The sequence below is a fragment of the Nansenia antarctica genome, assembly GCF_963989245.1.
Source record: "Nansenia antarctica genome assembly, chromosome: 4".
NCBI lineage: Eukaryota > Metazoa > Chordata > Actinopteri > Argentiniformes > Microstomatidae > Nansenia > Nansenia antarctica.
This window is the reverse complement of record NC_137689.1, coordinates 41200754-41224084: the sequence shown is the minus strand read 5'-3', so window position 1 is coordinate 41224084 and position 23331 is coordinate 41200754. Positions and strand designations below refer to the sequence as shown.

Sequence of the window (23331 nt, the reverse complement as noted above, 5' to 3'; positions counted from 1 at the left end):
TCGGGGAGTTAAAGGGAAGCCTTGTTTTGCCGCTTTGCGCCATTTCAGCCCTTCATCCTCCTAATTTTTTATAACATCACAACATGCTGATAGAACATTGACATGCTAGAAACACATAACTACATATAATTAGATTATCACACAGCCCCAAACAAGAACACGTCCCAAAACGAAAGTATTTACAAAGGTCTCCTTTACCAGTAGCCTATGGCAAACGAGAATAGTGAATCCAATCCAGAAATTATAAGGATTTAGTGATCGTTAAACTGTTGTTTATTATATCAAGTGGGTACTTTAAAACTTAAAGTTTCGTGTTATGAAAAAAAACGAGTCTGCGAGTGGTTTAGCCCTAGCAGGGCTCGACAGTGCGACTGTTTTGGTCGCATTTGCGAGTGAATATATTTCTGTGCGACTTGGAAATACATTCAATCGCACCAGTGCGACTAACTGCTGAACTACTGTCATGCGCAGTCAAACCTATGTGTATAAGCGATGAGGGAATGAAAACAGTGAACAGAAACGCGTGTCGCAGAAATGCTTCACGCGAGTCCTATATGCTTAAAATGCGCATAATGGGTATATGGGATACAGCTCTCATAGTTCGTAGCGCTGTGTTTTGTTAGCCGCTAGCTGCTAGCAGCGGTTGCTTCCGGTTTCATTACAAAGAGGTTAACCCTATATGTGCCTGATGTCTAACATTCAAATGACTCTAACTTCATCTTTTTTCGGATTTCAATGTATGACACATCATTTGAAAGTTTATGATCCGTAGTTCCAATCCACAACACGTCACATTTGAAAGTGTTTCTGTAATTTTTTTACATTTGAAAGTGTTTTGTTTATATATATTTATATTATACAATTTACCAGTCATATTCTGGAATGTGTCTAAATGTTAAAGTTCCATAAGTATAAGCAAAATAAAGTAACAGTTTGTAAATAAATAGTAGCATTTGAAACAAACAAAAAAAACGAACCGTGAACCGTGACCCAAAAACCGAGGTTCATACCGAACCGTGGGCCAACTGAAATTAAGATTCTTACTTCCCCTTTACATTGTGTGAGTCTCCATTTTTATTACGGCCAAGAGCCGGTTATGATCATTTTGATATGTTATGATTATGATAATTTGTTGTCGTTGTTGACGAAAATTGCGCAATTTTCATTGTGCTACTGAAATTCTTGGTGTGCTACTACATTTTTCAACATGGTAGCACAGTGCTACCTGGGGAAAAGGTAAGCGTCAAGCCCTGCCTAGGCTGCGTTCGTAAATTCGTTCTGGAAATCGGATCAGCAGTCATGGAATGCCTCTTGTCCAATAACATTTTGATCAATCTTAAATTAGGCTTGTTGAAACCTGCAGGAACCCTGAACAATTTCATTTTCAAACACGTAATTTTGATAATTATCATTTTACATGAATATGCATTAGGGCTGCAACTAACGATTATTTTGGTAGTCGACTAATCTGTCGATTATTTTTTCTATTAGTCATGTGGCTTTTCGCTGCGCGTAAATGGCGACGCAGAAGCATAAATCCGGCTTAACTAGCTATCGAACCTAACGTTACGCCAAGCTACAGCTGCTCACAGAGCTAGTTGATTGGCTAGCTAGCATTGCTGGCTAGACTACAGACAGCTCACGTTAGTAGGCTACGCTTGGCGCTGTTTATCTTACAGACAGCTCGCTGGTGGACTCAACATAATTGAAATAGCATTCACTTATCAAGCATCATTCATGATCATCCACCATGACTACCTGGTATTTTAATAGTGACCACCCCTCACTTCGTTTCATCTCTCGTTCTCCTGGCTTCAACATGGAAAACCCCTGCTACGTAACGTTACATACAAGCGCCTCTGTCTGTCACACGCGTGCCACAGGGCAAATAAATTAATAGCACAAACGCTCATAGCATGTACAGCCCTGTCCATGAGACGTTGTTTTCCAACATGTAACAGTAAAGCTAACATAAACATTATGACCCTAACAATATACCGTTAGCCAGTTGGCTAACAACGTTAGCTAAAACTTACCCAGCTGATTCTTGCATGGCTCCCGTTCTTTTTCTTTTTCTTTTTCTTTATTTTTTAATACGATGCGTCGACACTAAAATTCCACGTCGACGAGTTTTTATGATCGACGTCGACTAATCGTTGCAGCCCTAATATGCATACATGCATGAATAAAAAGGCACATTTATTAAATGTATGCAATGGTAAAAAAATTGGCAAAATAAATGAAAAACTGCTGGTACGCACTCGGTATTCGGTCAAGTGTTCCCTTAATTTCGGTTTCGCTTTCAGGCAAGAATGTTCATTTGCATGCGTCCTACTTGTAGACTCTATATGGTTTTGTGTTACTGACTGAATGAATAGATGCAGTGTTTCCTCCAGGAATTTTTACATTAGTGGCGGAGAGCCCTGTCCCCGCGCATGAAACGCGCACGCGCGCTCAAAACAACGACCTAATTTCAACCAAAACTAGAGGGAGGATGGCAAAAAAATTAAATAATATACAGAATATAAACTCGTGATACCGGTTTCCATCCATCAGCTCTGAAGGTTTACGTTACTCACGGATCCAATGTCCTTCCAAACGAGCAGTCTCAACAGGAAAAGTATGTCCAACTTGGCGAAAGTTTCAGAGTATTTCCAACTTGCGCGAGTTCTTCAACTTGCGACAGTTTTTCAACTAGATGTGATGGCTATCATGTCTATCAAAATTATCAAATTAGCCATCGTCCTGGCATGATTGGGTGTTGGTTTCAACGCACCTGTTGTTTGTCCTTCCTCCGTTTGCAACAAGAAACTCTGGACCTTTTCATGAATTAAAGTGGTCTTAAAATCCAAAGTCCAAATAAAAGTAACAAACGAAAGTAATATGTTGGTGTACATACCACAGCGCACAGTAGCTGCTGCTTGTTCTCCCGCTGTAGTTGTAGCTGGTGGTGGTGGTACCCCGCCATAAACGTTGTTAGCTGATCCACCAACTAGCTCCTTTGCTCCTGCCAGCCATGCAGTTTCGGATCGCTCAAAGCCACTGCTAGCTTCAGCAATGTTTGAAGTGTCTGGGACATCTTTTTTCTTGAAAAATCCATCCATCTGTCGCTGTTTTCGTTTAATATTTCGAAGTTATTTAACGTGATATCTTATTTGTGCACCTAGCTAGCTAGATCAGCTTTTTGTATCTTTTAGATGGTACTACCGGTGACTTTTAGCCCGTTATTTGCGAGGAGAAAACACAGGCGCCCGAGCATTTCGGCAGGTAAGACTGCTGAGCAGGGATGGTTGAGTCTGCACGGTTCTCATGCCGGTTCACATTTAGACCAATCAGGAGTAGCCCTTGTGTCACGTCGTCAACTGAATGTTTAATGTCATTAATCTGATTTTGGATCAGCGGTTAGAGAGAGATGGGTGTGGATTTAGGTGCACTTTTAGTCAACATCCATTATAGCGCTGATCTAGGATCAGATATATTTTAATCAGCTAAAATGTTCAGAGGTGGATTTTTTTAAATTATTTTTTTAGTGGACTGAATCAATTAGTGGCGGAGGAAATTCATTCGTGGCGGCCCGCCACCAATAAATGCATATAGAGGAAACACTGAGATGAGTCCATTTGAGTTATTGCACGATACACTTTGCTTTCTGTCAATAAAATGTTAATGGTATTAAATTAAACCATTTGGTACAAGTGTAATATGTAACATGTCCACACAAACATGTTCTTATTCATCAGACCAAAATTAGATTGTCTCTGATGAATGGTCTGTTTCTATGCTCACTGGCCCTGGCCCTAAAACATGAGATTCCAAGCCTATTGGGTGGATACTCCGATGTCCTGAGATCACCACTCGTTAGGCTGTCTTCAGTCCTCTTTAAAAGACCCAAACTTAAGTTAACAAGAGATGAACATTTTTTTTTTGTATTCACACTTCCGGTCTATTTGAATGAGGAATCAGTTCTCTTGCTGGTCCATTTTCAGCGTATTTTCACACATGGCCTCTTTCAGACTATTTTTTGCCAAAATGTTCATGCATGTGTGAAGGCTCCAGATGACCTCCGACCCCTCCTGAAGCCAACTGAGACCGTCTTGAGGAGGTGTTTTGGGTTACAATGTGAGTGCAAGGCACTTCCAGTCCTGCACTCTATACCATGCTGACATAACACCTGGGTCTCTGGTCCAATAGGTCAGTGTTTTCATATAGACATTTTGTGAGCTTAGAATTATAAGGTTCTATCTCCGTCTAGGGTAGTTCAGAGATATTGAGCGTCAAAGTTTTTACATTCCATTATGTTTTGTGAGATGGAACCTTTGTATTTTATGAATTACTAACAAAAAAATGTCAACATTTTAAAAATAACACCACACAGGCATTAATAGACACCTAATGGATCAGATTATGTAAAAAACTCAATTTTGACAAAAATGGAGATAGAACCGTATAATTATAACATCACGGTTTGTCAACAATGGCAGAGCACAGCCACGACTGCGACAGACTTTTCCCCAAAACGTTCTTTGGGAAACGTTTCTAGGTCTTCCACCTCAGCAGAACAACAACCTGGTTTCATCTTTGAGGAATTCTAATGGATAGGCTTGTACCTCAATGACAAACACATTGAAGTTGTTTATTGTGTTAGACTGTTAGAGGGTAGCATACTACAGATAAATATATAATTATAGAACTAATATGTAGGCTGTAGGCTGTAATGTGATTATTATTATCAGAGTGAGTCATTTATCCTCACAGTAAACAGGTGTTTATTCTTTCAGCAATCATATTTAATTTCCCCTGTTTTTACCAACATATTTTGCAACAGTAAGCTCATTGGGTTGGTATTGAGAAAGGGCACCCTGCCATACCCGCCCCTCTCAGCCAGGGAGCTGCACCCTCCCTTTGGTCTCTGAAATTCAGAAATTAGATTAACGTTGGAAAGTGTTAGAATGTATAGTGTACAAGAAGTATTGCATTGGTAATCTGTATGCGCCTTTCCTCAGGAGAGAGTACTTGGCCCAATCACGTTAGGGAGCAGTTCAGTTCAATGCGCATCAATGTAGATGTCACCATTGGCTAGGAATCACCACCTTTTATGGAACAATGTATTTATTTCAATAAACAAACAATAAAGTTCATGTCATGCCAATGTCCAAATGAATTGTCCCACTCTCAACCCAGACGAAAGGTCATCTGAATTGAACCCATCCCCTAGTGCAGGGACCTAGATGTCTGTGTCGCTCTCACTCACACACACACACACACACACACACACACACACACACACACACACACACACACACACACACACACACACACACACACACACACACACTAAATGTCACTGTAAGAGTGAATGAGAAATGAGGCCTAGTTGTAGCAAGTGTTTTCACAGATGGTTCTCTGTTTGGTATGACTGTCATATTAAAAAAAAGAACAAAATCCTTCCCCTACCCTGAAGTTTTAGAAAAGTATATTCACACTAGGGCTGGGCAAACGATCAAGATTTCTTTTTTGATAATCGCAAGAATTAACGATCAATTATCTATTAATTGCTAAGCTTTTTTTTCATTAAAACATTTAAAAAATGTTTTTTTCAACAAAAAAAAAAACCGGAAAAAAAAATAGGGCAGAAATAACAAGCATGTTTTCCTTGGGGAAAACTTTATTTGTGTTGCTATTGCACACATTCATTCACATTCAAACTAGACACTACAGTCAGATAACAATCCTCTTAAACAAGGCAGTGAGTAGCCTAAATTGTTTAACTTAAAAACACATTTTACGTTATAAATAAAAATATAGAAAATAAGTAACTCACCATAGGAGCAGTAAAAAAACAGTTACTCACAAATAGGAGGATGACTGAAAACGTTAGTGTCCTTAAAAAAAAAAAAAAGATTATCGAGCAAAATATTTTGTGATCGGCCAAGATCCTTATCGATCGTCGATCATTGATGCCCACCCCTAATTCACACCCCTCTCCAAATGATCAGCTACCATGGCCTTATCCTCCACTCTTTACAGTTTGAACTGTGCAGCAACGGGACAGAGGGGGGAAACTCCTGGGTTTCTTGTCGGTGTGATGAATTAGTTTTATCCATTGATGGATTGTCTTCTTATGTGATCTTTGCAGCGCATTAAAATCCCAAGGACCGATTCCTTGGACGGATCCCAGAGCTTCGACTTTTACCTGTCCAGTGTGGGAAAGGACAACCCTCAGGGAAGCTTTGAATGCATCCACCAATATGTGTCCAGGTGAGGTTCCCACCACTAAGTACCATCTGTAACAATACATGGCTGCTTCCAAAATGGATTGTTTGTTTGTTTGTTTATTAGGATCCCCATTAGCTAATGCCATGACATTAGCTAGTCTTCCTGGGGTCTGACACAAAAATCATATTTGGACAATTGTCAACATTATATACATGCAGACAATTGTGAACATTGTATACATACATGCATACATCATAATAACAAAAGAAAGGAATAATAAAATGAAAAAATAAAAACCAAAGAAAATAAATGAAATAACAGATCAGCAAACCAGATAAATCATCTACTGTTCATTCAGAGTTAATTGTATTAAGTGCTCTTTTCTTGAAAGTGCATCTAGAATTAGTTTTACTAACATGCTTGGGTAAGGAGTTCCATCCTGTAATGGCTGTAATAACGGTTGGTTACGTGTCCAACCCCGGATTCTTGCTCTACTTATGACTAGTGACAGACAATAGTAGTGACAGAGTTGTTGAGTTCAGAGTGGTCGTGCTGTGATGACATCAGCTCTCTGTCCTCCCCTCCCAGCTCAGGGACCCCCCACCTGGCCTCTCTGGGAACGGTGCAGGACAAAGTCACAGTCTGCCCCACCAACGACTCGTACCAGGTGACCAAAGACCGCATGACGCAGGCAGAGGAAGACACACGCAAACGGGGGACCAAAGTCATCAAGCCCGGGGGGCAGTTCAGAGGCAAGTTCTCCCCCGGCCCTGGCCCGATACTCCCACACGCCTTTGTTCCCCCGACAGCCTTTTCTTTTTTCTTTTTTTCTGTTCAGACCACTGTTGCTTTTGAGGGACTGAATAGGTGAAAAGCAATGCATCACATAGGCAGACGCTCCATTGAAAGCCATTGTTTTGGCCTGAGTAAGCCATTCGCTGTGGCAGTCTTTTCAGATTAGTGCTCAGCTCACGTTGATAAGGGAAGGTAACTGTTTATCCGTATCGACACGCAGGCTGCCCACACACACCATCACCAGGGTACAGTCAGCTAGTTTAGAACGCAACACTGGCACCCAGTAAAGACTTCAACTAACAGACCCCACACCCATCCCAAACTATGTAAACCTCTGCCCATTTGTGAGCTTAGAATTATAAGGTTCTATCTCCGTCTAGGGTAGTTCAGAGATATTGAGCGTCAACGTTTTTACATTCCATTATGTTTTGTGAGATGGAACCTTTGTATTTTAGGAATTACTAACTCAAAAATTTAAACATTTAAAAAATAACACCACACAGGCATTAATAAACACCTAATGGATCAGATTATGTAAAAAACTAAATTGACAAAAATGGAGATAGAACCGTATAATTATAACATCACGGTTTGTCAACAATGGCAGAGCACAGCCACGACTGCGACAGACTTTTCCCCAAAACGTTCTTTGGGAAACGTTTCTAGGTCTTCCACCTCGGCAGAACAACAACCTGGTTTCATCTTTGAGGAATTCTAATGGATAGGCTTGTACCTCAATGACAAACACATTGAAGTTGTTTATTGTGTTAGAGGGTAGATAAATATATAATTATAGAACTGATATGTAGGCTGTAATGTGATTATTATTATCTGTAATTCTAACGTCACACAGCACAGTCTCTGTATTGAGGTCAGGCAAGTGGAAAAGCAAAGGTCAACCTTGCCTAATCAAAACCACTCAAATCAAAGCTGCAATCTCATGGTGTCTGTCTCCTCTGGCAGGTGGAGTTAAAATGGCATTGAGATATTGATAATGTTGCAGCTTCTGTGTTGATGTAACGCCTTATGCCAAATCTGGTGCTGTTGATGACCTGAGACTAGCATCTTCAATCACACACTCTTAAGGCGTTTATTATCAATTCATGACGTTGCGATTAAATGTTAAAAAACTACAATATATATTTTTTAAAAGACTGGTTTTATGACGGTCAAAGCATTTTTTTTATTTGTATGTTTCAGCTCATATTCATGGTCCTACTTTTGTTTGCATCCATCAAACACGTTTAAAATGGATCTATGCGCATGTAGCGAGATAGAACAGTAGCTATCCTATCAGAGGACACCCCACGCGCATCGATTTACAGTTCATCAAGTACACTAGCCTACATCAAGTCGGCTTTCGACCACACCGGATTCGGCAAACACAGTAGCCTCCACGGTAAAGAAATGGAGGAACACGACTGAAGCAACACCTAAAAAGTCACCATCGCACCCAATTTGCAGTCAGTGTTTCCCCTACCATTGCCTTGGGGGGGCGGGCCGCCCTCCCAACGGAACCCCCCGCCCCCCCAAGAAAGAGGAATTATTACGGACGTAGACACCAAACATCTGACAAGCAGGCTCAAATATGCACGTATTTTAAACGCACCCAACCCGAATCTGGCGAGTGGCAAGCCCATAGGCTCGTTGGTAACGTTAGTCCACCAGTAGTGTCATATAGCCAGACCTATCTCCACACTTCGCGCTGTGCCGCGCTGGAGAATAATACAAGATTTTGCGCTAGTGTGCGCGCGAGACGCGAGAGTTTTTGCCGGCTGTGATGTCTGCAGATTGAAAGTAAGCAAGTTGAAATGTTAGCAAATATAATTGCTGAGTGTTCTGACAGAGAAAGTTGGTTAAAATTGGTCGTTATTATCGTGACTAGAAAGTGTCTGACTATAGTTCCATAGTGTAAATAGTGTCAAAGAACTAGCAAGCTTACTAGCTAGCTCAGAGGTGATGAGATGAGCTAGTCTCCTTGCACACTTGCCAGCTAAAGAGCTAACTGGAGGCACTTTATTATTTTACTTAAAGTAGATATACTATCTTTCTTATTCTGCTAGAGTTGGGCTTCATGGTAATACCATAATGGTATATTTACAGTACATGGACAGTGGATTGAAGCATTGGAAATGTCTGTTTTTTATAGTTGAGAGAGTAGGTGAGAGAGTAAAGTCAAAATGACATCTGACTGGATTGCCCACAGCAATCCAATATTCAATTATAATTATGTTATAAATTGATATGGATCAATATATGCCTCTTATTAGATTATAAATACTCTGGCTGTTTTGTTTACCTTTTGGTTGACAGCAAAAGGGAGAGAGGAGGATAGGGAGGGAGAGAAGGAGAGAGAGCAGGATGGTGTCGGCACACCAGAGAGAGAGAGAGAGAGCAAGAACCAGGTGAGAAAGTGGACAGGTAGTCAAGACCACATAAGTAAGTAGCCTTGAGAGGGGGGGGGGGGTCCATGCCACGGTCCATGCCACGGTCCATGCCACCCCCCCAAGTCAGCAAACCTAGGGGAAACACTGGCAGTCATCGACAAATCTTGTCTCTCAATCTCTTGGTGAGTCGTTGAGCAGACGCAAAACATCCGAAATGTCTGAAAGCGGCCTAAATCTAGCTTCAATCTGCTTTTATTCTGTTCTCCGGTCATAATACCTCGCTGCCTTTCTCGTTGACCAGCCTGAATCAAAGTGGACTGAATCAATTAGTGGCGAAGAAAATGTATTTGTGGCGGCCCGCCACGAATCAATGCATATAGAGGAAACACTGACCTCTTGACTCCTTTTAACGCCATGGTTAGAGTGTCCGTCCTGAGATTGGGAGGTTGTGAGTTCAATCCCCGGCCGAGTCATACCAAGGATTATAAAAATGGTAAAGTTCAAGTTTGGCCTGCCTGTCTCCTAATTTGATTGGTTGCCAGGCCCAAAGTGGCATTGATGCGCGGTGCTGCTCTCAAAGAGTAGAAACCGCTTCCATGCGCCCGGAGCACTGTACAAAATGCACTGTAAAATGTTATTTGTCATATTTTATATTTTAAAAATGAGTACTGCATGCTGAATCATTCATTGACAATCAAGGCATTACAGAATGTGTATAATACCTTTGTATTGTTCTCCCTAATATTTAACATGCCCCCCAAACACAGAATACTCTGACCCTAAACTTGCCCAACCCACAGTTAAGCCAACCCATCACTCGTCCTCACCATTGAAGACAATGGAGCAAGAGAAGCTGCTACTTTGAAAACGTCCTTCAGTTTTCACAATTGAATTCACTTCCTGAGCATTAGTGAGAATTCCTAAGAGGAACTTTCCAAATAGTTTCTATCTTAACAATGTAGAATTCATTCAAATGCTTTTCATCTTTTGGAGGCATCTGTTTCTGCCCCAGAGGCAAACTATAGTTTGTTGTGGGGATCTCAGAAGTCTGTTCTACTACTCTTGGTTTCAGAACACCCAGTCTCACCCTTTTAAAACTTGAAAAGTCAGTTATACCCTCTTTTGGTGTTTTCTGCCCCTGGGAGTAATTTGCATATGGTGGCCCAGATGGAAACCGTTAAGTGAGAAGGGTTAGGAGAGTAGAGGAAAGGGGTGGGGTTTGGGCATGTAGCAGCTGGCTGAGAAAGCACCCTATTTAACATGCCCAAAACCATACGTGTAACTTCACTATCCAACTCAAAAGTATTCCCTTCTGTTGTGCGTGAACAGTCCATGTTTCTGGACACCTATGGCATCAGTGTCGTGAATGGGTGACATTTGGTTTGATGTCTTGCTCGTTTATTGTGATGAATGCTAATCGACACACACGTGTAACGGGGCGGGGGCAACCCTAAGCCCATCCACTACCCCTGCCTTCTAAGCGGATACTGTGGAGGAGCCAGCCAAAATCACCCAGAGACAGGAACAGTATAAATGGAAACTTTATTAGAATAAATACTAAAAGTTAGAAAAAAGACTCTTTAAAAAAAACAGCAGTGTCCGATGAGATAGGATAGTCCGATAAACTCTTGACCGGGGCTCCGCCCAGGGTTGACTCCAGACTGTACCCCGTCGCCTCCAGCGCGTCCTCACGACCCAGCGTGGCTCCAATCATTCAGCTGGGGACAGGAAAGAGTGACTCAGCAGGTTGCACGAGTGACAGGCAACCGCACAGTCCACAGTCCATCAACTGGCTCTCGGCTATGCTTGACAGCAGGGTTAGCCCTCAACCTCCAAAGTAAACAAACAAAAACTCAAAACTCCCAAAAATACACGACTACATTTTGTATTCAAAATGCAGCACTATCATGCACAGATCAGCCTTATAACATGTCATTTAGATATATATATGTTACGGTACATGTGGGAATACGGTACATGTGGGAAAACTAGGGTTAGGGTTAGGTGCTACGGTTAGGGGTAGGGTTAGGGTTGGGGTTAGACATGCCAGCATGTACCAAGTCGACGTAGCACCTAACCCTAGTTTTCCTACATGTACCGTATTCCCACATGTACTGTAACATATATATAACGTTAGACAGGGAGCGCAGATTTATTTTTATGGCGAAATGAACGATATGAGGCTGGGAGGAGAAAAATCACAATATACCCACTAGAAAAAACTACACTACACCACTGCTTTAACCGTAATCTCTTAAACAGCTTTAGAGTTTCATAATCACCGGAGGAGCAGTGCATGGTGGGGGAATGGCAAGGAATCCTGATGAACCAGAAGGCTTAGGGGCCAGGGGCCTATTCTGACACGGTGACAGAAATGGACTTTCACATACAGGCATGCCTCTACAGTTGATGAGACAGTTGGTGACGTTAGAATTATAAGGTTCCATCTAAATTGTTGGTCAAAATTGATTTTTTTACATAATCTGATCCATTAGGTGTTTATTAATGCCTGTGTGGTGTTATTTTTAAAATGTTGAAGTTTTTTAGTTAGTAATTAATAAAATACAAAGGTTCCATCTCACAAAACATAATGGAATGTAAAAACTTTGACGCTCAATATCTCTGAACTACCCTAAACGGAGATAGAACCTTATCATTCTAAGCTCACGAGTTGGTGACAGTTGGTGAGACAGTTTTACCTCATTCAGTCCATTTTCAGAAATACGCTTCAGAACAAGGATGATTGGTGCTGACCCCACTGGCTTTAGTCCTCATCTCTCAGTCAGTATGTGGTTTAGGCTGAGTGGTTTGGCTGTACTGCTTAGTGAGCAGGTAGGCAGGTATGAAAGAACAGTGTCCACCAGCGGAAGCCCAGAATTCTCCACCCCTGCCTTACATCCTCTCTCCCCTGTGTTGGATCTAAATACGGTTTACCTGGGTTCCCATGACCACCACAGAGCTCTGGTTCGGGACGATGTCCCCGATGTCCCCCCCTCTAATCTCATTGTCGTCTCTCTTTAAAACAGGTAAGAAAGTCCAGATCCGAAAGCCAGCGCCGGGCGCTCCCGACCCAGTCCCAGAGCGGAAGCGCTCCACGCCCATCAACCCAGCCAACACCATCCGCAAGTGCCTTGCCAACAACCCGGTGTCCCAGCGGCCATACCGCGACCGCGTCATCCACCTGCTGGCCCTGCGGCCCTACAAGAAGCTGGAGGTGCTGGCCCGGCTGCAGAGGGACGGGGTCAGCCAGAAGGACCGCAACTCCATGGGGACCACCCTGCAACAAGTGAGACTTAACACTAGAACAGCCTTAACACTAGACCACCCTGCAACAAGTGAGACTTAACACTAGCCTTAACACTAGAACTCCATGGGGACCACCTTGCAACAAGTGAGACTTAACACTAGCCGTAACACTAGAAACTCCATGGGGACCACCCTGCAACAAGTGAGACTTAACACTAGCCTTAACACTAGAACTCCATGGGGACCACCCTGCAACAAGTGAGCCTTAACACTAGAATAGCCTTAACACTAGAACACCCTGCAACAAGTGAGGCAGAGACCTGAACTGAACTTGAACACTAGAACAGCCGTGCCTTTTTTACCTACTAAAAGAGCCGCCTCTTTACAATGCTCAAGCTGCTATTTACACACAACGACCACTAGTTGGCCACTTGTAAATTAGCCTGCTTCCTATACAGGAAAACGGCAAAATAGCTTCATACTAGCTTATCAGCTTACAGCCTTAACACTAGAACAGCCCTAACACTAGAACAGCCTCAACACTAGAACACTAGAACAGCCATAACACTAGAACAGCCTTAACACTAGAACAGCCTTAACACTAGAACAGACGTGCCTTTTTTACCTACTAAAAGAGCCGCCTCTTTACAATGCTCAAGCTGCTATTTACACACAACGACCACTAGTTGGCCGCTTGTAAATTAGCCTGCCTCCTACACAGAAAAACGGCAAAATAGCTTCATACTAGCTCATCCTGAAGTGATTTTGAAAATGTAAGCATACTGGGTGGTAGAACGCACATATCTAGTAAAGGTCATGAAAGGCTTTTTTTTTTTCTTCACCTGAAAAGTGCAAAGATTTATTTATTTTTTTACTCGCAGGTCAAATGAGCCCTCATGGCTGATTAAGTGTTAAGGGGTGTAGAGGATATGCCAGTTAGACAGAGGGCAGAGGGCAACAGAACCTGTCAGGATGGGAGCTGCTAAAGCAGTGGTCAGACAAGCCAAACCTCAGATAAAGCTACAGAGACATGTTAGATAAAGCTACAGATACATGTTGAAGGAGAGAATTCCTGAACCCATGCACTATTAGAGGCTATATCTTAAGGCATGTGTAACTAGCAGTGATGTCCAGGAGATGACCTATATGCCAGTTTGCACTAGGACCCCTTGTCTGGCCCTTAGGTTTTAAAACCACAGAATGCAAATCACCATGAGCAAGACCAGTACTTCTGTACAAAGGCCTTCATTCACCACTACTGAACACAGTGCACAGCAAGAAACAAGCCACCATAGAACAATGCATCAGAGCTCTTAGTCAGTCAGACAGGCAGAGCCCTGCGTAAGTAAGGCACCTAATCTGGGAGTCATGGTGGAGCTACTGACGGCACACAGCAGCAGAATGGATTCTGAAGTGTACAACAGGGTTCCACATTAACGGTTGCCCAATTGCCCGGGGCAAGTAAAAACATTCGCCGGGTTTGCTTGCGCGACAGCGATGCCGCTGCTGGATCCTGGATCTTGGATCTTGGATCTGTGTATCGGTGTGCAGGAAGAACAATGGACGGCGCAGGCGCCAGACCAGACTAGATGATCGAAGCGTGCGCTTGATAAATCGTGGATATTATTAAAGCGTACCCGCCTGTCCACCTATCTGTCGATCAGCGCGTATGCTTTAATAATATCTTCACTCCACGATCATCTAGTCTGGTCTGGCGCCTGCGCTGTCCGTTGTTCTTCCTGCACACCGACACACAGATCCAGGATCCAGCAGCGTCGTCGCTGTCGCGCAAACAAACCCGGCAAATGTTTTACTTGCCCCGGCGATTGGGCAACCGTTAATGTGGAACCCTGTACAGAAACATCTTGTCTGCTCAAGTACCAGCAAATGCCTCCAAATTCATTGGTTGGTGCTTCATCATACATGTAAGAGTTATGGGGCTTTTCCACTAGAGGGCTGACCCGGGTCAGCCCGGGCTGGCCTGCTTCTTTGGCGCTTTTCCATTTGTCGGCCTGGGTCGGGTCAGGTCGGGTCGGGTCGCTTCTTTAGCTACCCATCCAGGGCAGGAACCTTTTTTGAGACCCGGAACCTTTTTGCCAGGCTGCGTGTGACGTGTGTCGCTGCACACCGTTGATTGGTCAATGGAAATCGTCATCCCATGTTCATAGATTTCATCACTAACCGCCATTTTTAAATACCACAACAGATTTCGCTCTAGGAAAATGTCACTTACAGTTTCTGTAATAACGTATTAATAAAGATTTGAAAAAATATGATAACCATCGTATTATCTTAGTTTAATGTCATTTCAATGCATCATAGAACTTTTATTTACAACAAGCATAACCAAAAAATCGCTATTATGGCGATGTGCTGTGCCTATGCTGTTCCTCAGTCCAGAGCTTCATCATCCCCCTTCTAAAACTGCCATCTCCCCTTTCCATCCCTTATGTCATTTTATCAATGAACATTGTATTACTGTTATTTCAACATTTAAGCCTCTTTCACACATAGTTCCCTATAACTTCAATGGAATCCCAAGCTGTGCCGTCCAGGCATTTTCGCCGTTCACTCATGAGTCAAATGCCGGTAGATTCGCGTCTTGTCGGCGTTTCCCTGGTTGCGAGATCTAAACTACTAGAACTGAAATCGGCAGGTAACAGGCACGTAACATCCATATGCTGTATATATAAATAAACATATTTGACTACCAGCAAGACACCGGAGCACTCTATAAACGCGGAGATTGTATGAGCCCCGCATCAGTCAGCCTTTCTGTAGAAATACATCGCTTCCCAATCCCTGGTTGCGAGATCTAAACTACAAATCTACTAGAACTGAAAGCGGCAAGTAGGCTAACAGGCACGTAACATCCATATGCTGTATAAATAAATATATTTGACTACCAGCAAGGCAGCGCTGCACTCGTATCTATCAGCCTGTCTGTATGTCATAATGATGTCGTGGAATGGTCATTGAATGCCAATGCTGAGATACTGTGCTGATGAACCATTCGCTGACTGTCTTAATAAATCAAGTACAGAGATTCCGACCCGTGTTGAACATCCTATTTCCTTGTCAAATCGTGTATGCTGTGCACCTAATCTATCCTGAGATGACACAACGCATTTAACAATCCTCAATAGATTGATTCCATCGTTTTACTCAGATTTTCGTTTTTTTAGCTAACATTCAACTCGAAGATGTGAAGTACCCACTCGTTATTTTTCCGAACAGTTTTACGTTCATTAAATAAGTGTAATCTAGCAACAAAATAGGCTTGTTTGTCATGCTTGTAGCTCAAATAACACGAGCATCACACTTGGGTGTGATTGGCTGTTGAGCTCTCGGGGGAGGGACAAAGGAAGCCGTGTTTGTTTTGAGAATGTGTTCTGCTTAGAATGAACACTGTTTAGAATGAACACTGTTTAGCTCATCAATTGTTCAGTAATGACTGAAGGCACAAAGAAAGTCTCCAAGAAATGAAACTTTACTAGGACAACATACGGATTTCACGGGATCAACATGCCACATGTAAGTAGCCTACAGTCCTTTGTTTGTTTGTGTTGGGCTAGCCGCGGTAGCTAGCGAACATTAGCTAGTACGTTCTGTGTCGTCGTATTGCCTTTTAAAGACTTTCTAAAACAATCGCATAGTTAGTAGCACATTATGCTGTTCTTATAAGTTGTGTTGTTGCTACTGTGTACAGTTAGTTAACTGTTTGTCTTTTGTTACTTGGGTTGGGCTAGCCGTGTTAGCTAGCTAGCATTAGCTAGTAAGTTGTGTGGTATTGCGTAACACTTTCTAAAACAATCGCATAGCACATGTTCTTATAAGTTGTGTTGTTGATACCGTGTACAGCTAGCTAACTGTGTTTATTTTTGTCTGTTTCAGCTTTGATGTCAAGCCCCCCGGATCTGGCCAGACAGAAGTATCTGTTTGATCAGATAATTCTGTTCAGATGAGGCAAAAGACACCACATGCCCACCAGACTCCACAGCACCTTTACTTTAATTCATTACTTACTTTACTTATTTACTTGTGATTATTGTGATGATGGTATTGTTGTGATTATGTACCTTGCTGCAAAGCTAATGTTGAAGAACCACAGTCAAAGATTTGTATTATTGTGTACTGTAAAATAAATTCTGATTCTGATTCAAGACTTTTGTTTCATTAAAAGAATAATAGTCACAACAACCATAAAGCCTCCATAATGATAAGCTGGCTAATTAGCTTAGGTAATACCTTGCTAGGTAATAATGTTAGCTATAGCTATCTGACCCAGTGAGTAACATTGACAGCTGAGTGGTTGGGGGTGGGGTTAACCAGACATTGTTACCGCCCATTACCTGGCTGTGTGAAGGTGAGAAAAAAACTACATCTTCGAAAGGCATTTTCTCTGCTTAGTGATTTCAGGTGTAGCAACTTTCAAATACTCATGTCGTCTTCAATTTGTTTCCAATTTCAATGTATGATGCATCATTTGAAAGCTTACAATCTGTAGTTTAAGCACATGTAAAAAACAGAAAAATGATTTCGCCTACAGGTAGCCCTTTTCATTGGCAGTTGTCACATATTTGTTGTTATTTATGGAAGTGTCCGGTTGCTGGAGGAACCAGGACGCCGGCTACACTGCACAGTTTAGCCCAAAATAGAGAGAGTGCTTTACACCCCGAGAAGTTATGCTTTTAACCGTAAACTCAATGAACCTGCTGCTGCTCGCAGCACCGCGCCAGCTGGATGAAACTCCTGTTGACAGCGGGGGGAGAGAAACGTTTTAACAGGGAATTCGCTCCGCGCTGTGTCGACTGTGATAGGAGTGTAGGATCGACACCATTCAAATGGTTTTGGATTCCTAGTCCTTTCCCCTATCCGGACACGTTTGAATTGTTATCCTAACCCACTGTGAATCAAAGTTATTAACCCGCAAAGGGTGCCTCCGGGCACCGTGTTTGTCCGTGAATAACACGGCACACAATGATACTACAGTTCATAAAGCAGACAAGTGAAGGCAGTGGTTTTAAGGGTTAAAAAAACATGACTTTATTATGTGTACATAGCTTCCTCTCTCTCTCCCTCTCTCCCTCTCCAAAAAACCACGGTTAATAATATACCACATGCCGAGGAAAAAGTATACGATAGCTTCAAGTTCCTCCATGTCGCTATTGTTGTTGCTGTGTTGTGTCTCGTGAAAATATACGTCACCACCATGGCTCGCTTTTATGACGCGTAACTCTGCCTACTATCGCCTACTCCTCCTACTCGTTCCTGGTCTGTTGTGTATAGTGGAAAACCAGAACTGTTCAAAAGCGTGCCGAAGCGAGCCGACCCGAACCGAGCTGGGCCGATAGTGGAAAAGCGCCAAATGACCCAAAACATACTGCCTAGAAACTAGGGAGTTTTTTTTTTTTCTTCTAAAAAGTCGAAAGGTCTTGACTGGCCATGTCAAATACTTCAAAACAAACACTAAGTGAAGATGGCTGCTGAACAGGTCTGGTAGAGCATCAGCAGAGGACATACCCAGTGTGTGGTGGGGTCAATGGGAGTGCTTCATTTGGACATTCTGTGAATCTGTACTCATACTTTTAGTGCCCTGAACTAGGCGGACTATGTCTAAAAGTCTTATTTCAAAATTATGAAACCATCAAATAAAAGCTGACAATCTCTATGTTCACTTCATACACTGAGCAAAAATATAAACACAACACTTGTTTTTGCTCCAATTTTTTTGCGAGTTGAAATCAAAGACCTAAGACTTTTTCTATGTACACAAAAGGCCTATTTCTCTCAAATGTTTGTTCACAAATGTGTTTAAATCTGTGTTAGTGAGCACTTCTCCTTTGCCAAGAGAATCCCTCCACCTGACAGGTGAGGCATATCCAGATGCTGATTAGACAGCATGATTATTGCACAAGTGTGGTCCCAATAAAAGGCCACTCTAAAAGGGTCACAATAAACGGACACTCTAAAATGTGCATTTTAGACACGTTGTGCATTCTGAGATGCTTTTCTGCTCACCACAATTGTACAGTGGTTGAGTGGTTATCTGAGTTACTGTACTTTCTGTCAGCTCCAACCAGTCTGGCGACCTCATCAACAAGGTGTTTCCGTCTGCAGAACTGCCGCTGCTCACTGGATGTTTTTGTTCTTTATTGTACCGTTCTGAGTCAACTCTAGAGACGGCTGTGTGTGAACATCCCAGGAGATCAGCAGGTTTAACTCAGCCCGTCTGGCTCAAACAGTCATCACCTAAAGCTACTGGCCTGTATCTGCAGGGTTTTATGCATAGCGCTGCTGCTGCCACACGATTGGCTGACTAGATAATTTCATGAATGAGAAGATGTATAGGTGTTCCTAATGAAGTGTCCTCTGAGTGTATTTACCAGTTAAATGTTTTGAGAGAGAATTACCACCACTGGTCATTTATACAGTTTCGTTGACTCCAAATGTATATGCTCAGCTGTATTTATATGCAAAACTATCAATGAGTCTGCAGCACCCAGACATTTGTCATGTGTTGGTGTTTTTATTAGGAATGTAGCCACACACATCCAACTTATTGTGTGTAGAGCTTTTTTCGTACTTTTCTTAAAGGAAATGGCACTGCTAATTGTGTGTGTGTGTCTGTGTCTCTGTATCTGTGTGTGTGTGTGTGTGTGTGTGTGTGTGTGTCTGTGTCTGTGTCTGTGTCATGTGTGTGTGTGTGTGTCTGTGTCTGTCTGTGTCTGTGCGCGCTCCAACAGGTGGCCAATATCAACCCCAAAGATAATTCCTACTCACTGAAGGACTTTGTGTACCGCGAGGTCCAGAGAGACTGGCCCGGCTACTCTGAGGACGACCGGGTTCAGGTGGAGAGGACCTTGGCCCGGTATGGTACCAGTTCAGCTAGATGTGGTGTTTGGCCCAGTGCTGTCATTCCAGTCCTATTCACCACATCCATCAGACCTTGTTGGCTACCTCTTGATAGGTGTTGGCAGTAGTATGAATGCAGTAGCTCTACCGTTCCTTCAGCAAGGCTAGCTGAAGATTTGGCCATATGTGACAGCAGCTGGTGAAAGCGGCAACAGGTCGGCAACCAATCAAAATGTTCTGACTTTTATTCTGATAAAGTGTAAATCAATTTCAACATTGTTGAAAAAAAACAATGACACACTCGCTAGTCAAGCCAAACATTGCAATGCAATGGGGAGTAATCCCCACTACTCTACACTAACTAGGTAGTAGTGGGGATTACTCACCGAATCCATTGCATTGCAATGTTTTGGCTTGACTAGCGAGTGTGTCATTGATTTTCAACAACGTTGACATTTATTTCCGAATAAAAGTCTGAACATTTGGTTGGTTGCCGACTTGTGACAGCAGCTGGTGAAAGCGGGAACAAGTCGGCAACCGACCAAATGTTCAGACTTATTTTGAAACAGGGAAATACAGTTCAATGTTGTTGAAAATTACAACACAAACTCCCTGCAAAGCAATGGATTCGGTGAGTAATCCCCACTGCTACCTAGTTAAATACTTTACATTGTTAGCAGGCTCACAAAACAAGCTGTGATAGTTGACTAGCGAGTGTGTCAATGATTTTCAACAACACTGAAAGGTATTTAAATTTTTCAAAAAGAAAAGTCAGAACATTAAATCGGGTGCCGACTTGCGGACCAATTGATCAGACTGTGTCACATGTGACAGCAGCTGGTGAAAGCGGGAACATGTGACACAGTCTGATCAATTGGTCCACAAGTCACAGCTTTTTTTGTGAGCCTGCTAACAATGTAAAATAGTGCTATAGTTAACTAGGTAGCAGTGGGGATTACTCACCCATTGCATTGCAGGAAATTTGTGTGGTAATTTTCAACAACATTGAAATGTATTTCCCTGTTTCAAGATAAGAACATTCTGATTGGTTGCCGACTTGCGGCCCAAATGACCAGACCGTGTCACATGGTCTACAACTGTTCAGTTATTTCAGATTAAAGAAGAGGGGAGCCCTCAAGAGAAAAGGAACAAAAGGATCAGTTAATCTCTTTTCCTTAAAAATGTGTCAAATTGTGAAACTACCTTTATTATGGCTGCCAGTCAGACACCTCTGTCACCAAAGGCAGTGAGGAAACTACTTTAATTAAATGAATTGGGCCAATCCACTGATCTGTCTTTATTCTAGGGTCAGGGTCAACTGATCTGTCTTTATTCTAGGGTCAGGGTTCCACTGATCTGTCTTTATTCTAGGGTCAGGGTCAGTACCATTTCAGTTGTGAAGTTGAATGAGAAAATTCATCTGAGGAGAAAAAGCCCATAACTGAACTGGAACTCAATTTAAATAGGATTTCCTAATTGATATCTAGTGTACAAATAACATTCCCTTGAGTAAACCTGATGCAGTGGTGGCTCATGGTCTGCCTGTCCCTCTGTCCCTCTCTCCCCCTCTCCCTCTGTCCCTCACAGTAAACTGGGTCTCTCCATCGAGGCACAGCCACTTTCTTCCAGCAGTCCCACCAAAGACGGCGTCCCCACATCCCCACAGGTAAGAGCTGATAAAACAGACATACACATACATCTCTCTCTCTCTCTCTCTCCCCCCCCCCCTCCCACAATTATGCACCGTTTTCGGGGCAAATTGGCAACCTGAGCATGATGACCAGGTGTTTCATGTTGGTCCAATAAACATTAAATGCAACTACGGGTGTCAGTGTGAATCACTAGAGCACCAGAGACACCACTGGATATTTCTGTAAAAGGTCAATATCGGCTGTTAATATTGGTGCGCCGATATATCCATCTTGTCAGGCTCTGAGTCACTCATCATGGAGAGCCATGTACATGAATGCTTTGGTCTTGATGTTTTCAGAAGCCGGAGGGTGACTTCATTGACCCCCTGATGCCCAAGAAGCCCCGTATCTCCCACCTCAGCAACCGCGGGCCCCCCACCCCCGCCGCCACCGCCACCACCGCCGCCTCCTCCACGACTGACCGCCGCGCAGAGGACGACACCTCCAGCACCAAGCGCTCGTCTCTCCCTGCCAGCGGCACGTCCTCCGTAGCCTCCCACCTCCCCCCGCCCTCCCAGCTCCCCGTCTCGTCTCACCCCCCTACCCCCTCGCACCAGCCCGGCCAGCTGGGCTCCAACTCCAACTCGCCCAGCACACCCGAGGGCCGGGGCACCCAGGACCTCCCCTTGGACCAGAGCTCCACCTGCCGGGACCCCTCGCCCAGTCCCATCAGGAGCCCCCACGGCCGGGCCGCCGTCACCGCCGACCGCTACCACCGCCCCCCCCCGGCCCCGGCCCCGGTCCCGGTCTCCACCAGTCCTCACCCTCCCCGACCCTCCCTCACCATCACCTCCTCTGTCCTGACCCCTCCCTCGCCTAGCAGTAGCAAGAAATCCAAGAAGAAGTCCAAGAAGCACAAAGAAAAGGACAGGGAGAAGGAGAGACGCAGGGAGGGGCGTGGCAGCAGCAGCCCAGCCAAGGTGGAGCAGGCGGAGGAGGGCCAGAGGCCCAGGAAGAGGCAGCGCACCCAGGCTGAAGAGAGGCCCACGCCCGCCATCGCCATTACCAAGAGCCCCTGCTCAGATGAAGGTAGGCTCCCCCAATGTTTCAGTTTAGCGTGATTGTATTTAAGACTTTTTTTTTACTTTATTTTGTGTAATATTGTGTAGGATGTGTAATGTGGTTGAGGGTAGCGTATGGATGGAGAAAATGATCAGTCAAAAAAGCAAGCAGAAGTATTTTCGACAAGATGAATGCTTTTCGTGGAAGGCTCAATTAAGTATTTTTTTTAAATGCCAGTTCAGAGAGGACGCTGGCGTTGCTTGTTTGCCGCTTCTCTGCCTGAAATCTAGGTGTAATTGCAGTATACAGAGTAGATTGTCCTACAAAGACACTTCGATTTTGATTTAGTAATCAAAACATTAATTAGACCCCTATACATTCTTTTATTTATTTTGTTTCTTTTTATTATTACTACTCAATCTTTTCAGTTTGTAAAGTGTATTTGAGTGTCTAGAAAAGTGCTATATAAGTCTAATGTATTATTATTATTATTATTATTATTATTATTATTATTATTATTATTATTACTAGGGATGCACGATATATCGGTGAACACGTCGGTATCGGCCGATGTTAGTAATTTTTTTATATATCGGTATCGGTCCGATGTCAAAACAGGGCCGGTGTGAATGACCAATGTTTATTTCTGTCTAATATACGGGTGCGCGCGAGTGTGTGTGTCTGAGACGGGAGGATTTGACTCACCGACCCTACCTGCTGAAGAAGGCGCAATGTCAGCGGTCTGGTCGTTTTTTACTGTGTCGCAAGATGACACTCGAGTTGCAGTATGTAGTACGTGCACCGGTGAAGTAATGCGAGGAGGATGCCGTGTCAAATCTTATAACACCACCAATTTGATCACTCATTTAAGGAACAAACATCCAGAGGTTTACAAAGAATATGAGAAAAAACCTAACGTTAAGAAGCAGTGGAAAACACCAACCGCGGCAGCTGCCCAATACAACAAGCACTCGATAAAACAAAGCCATTTGCCAAGTGTAAAGTTTTTAAATAAATCATCCAACACATTGATCTCAGTTTGACTCTTTAGTGAACGTTTCCAGGCTTACTTGTCAATTCCTGCTATCATGGCTAAATTAGCACAACAACTAAACCACTCGCACTGCTTCTCTATCTAT

General features: G+C 43.2%; 1 protein-coding gene across 1 annotated transcript in view; it reads left to right on the top strand.

Annotated features, from left to right (window-relative positions):
* ell2 (elongation factor for RNA polymerase II 2) overlaps positions 1–23331 on the top strand; it is a 56597-nt gene that overhangs the window by 19566 nt on the left and 13700 nt on the right. Inside the window, exons 3-8 of the mRNA XM_080528711.1 lie at positions 6137–6258; positions 6805–6968; positions 12425–12684; positions 19391–19515; positions 21087–21165; positions 21490–22219. Of these exons, the coding sequence (XP_080384837.1) occupies positions 6137–6258; positions 6805–6968; positions 12425–12684; positions 19391–19515; positions 21087–21165; positions 21490–22219 (1480 nt within the window). The remainder of the gene's footprint in view (positions 1–6136; positions 6259–6804; positions 6969–12424; positions 12685–19390; positions 19516–21086; positions 21166–21489; positions 22220–23331) is intronic.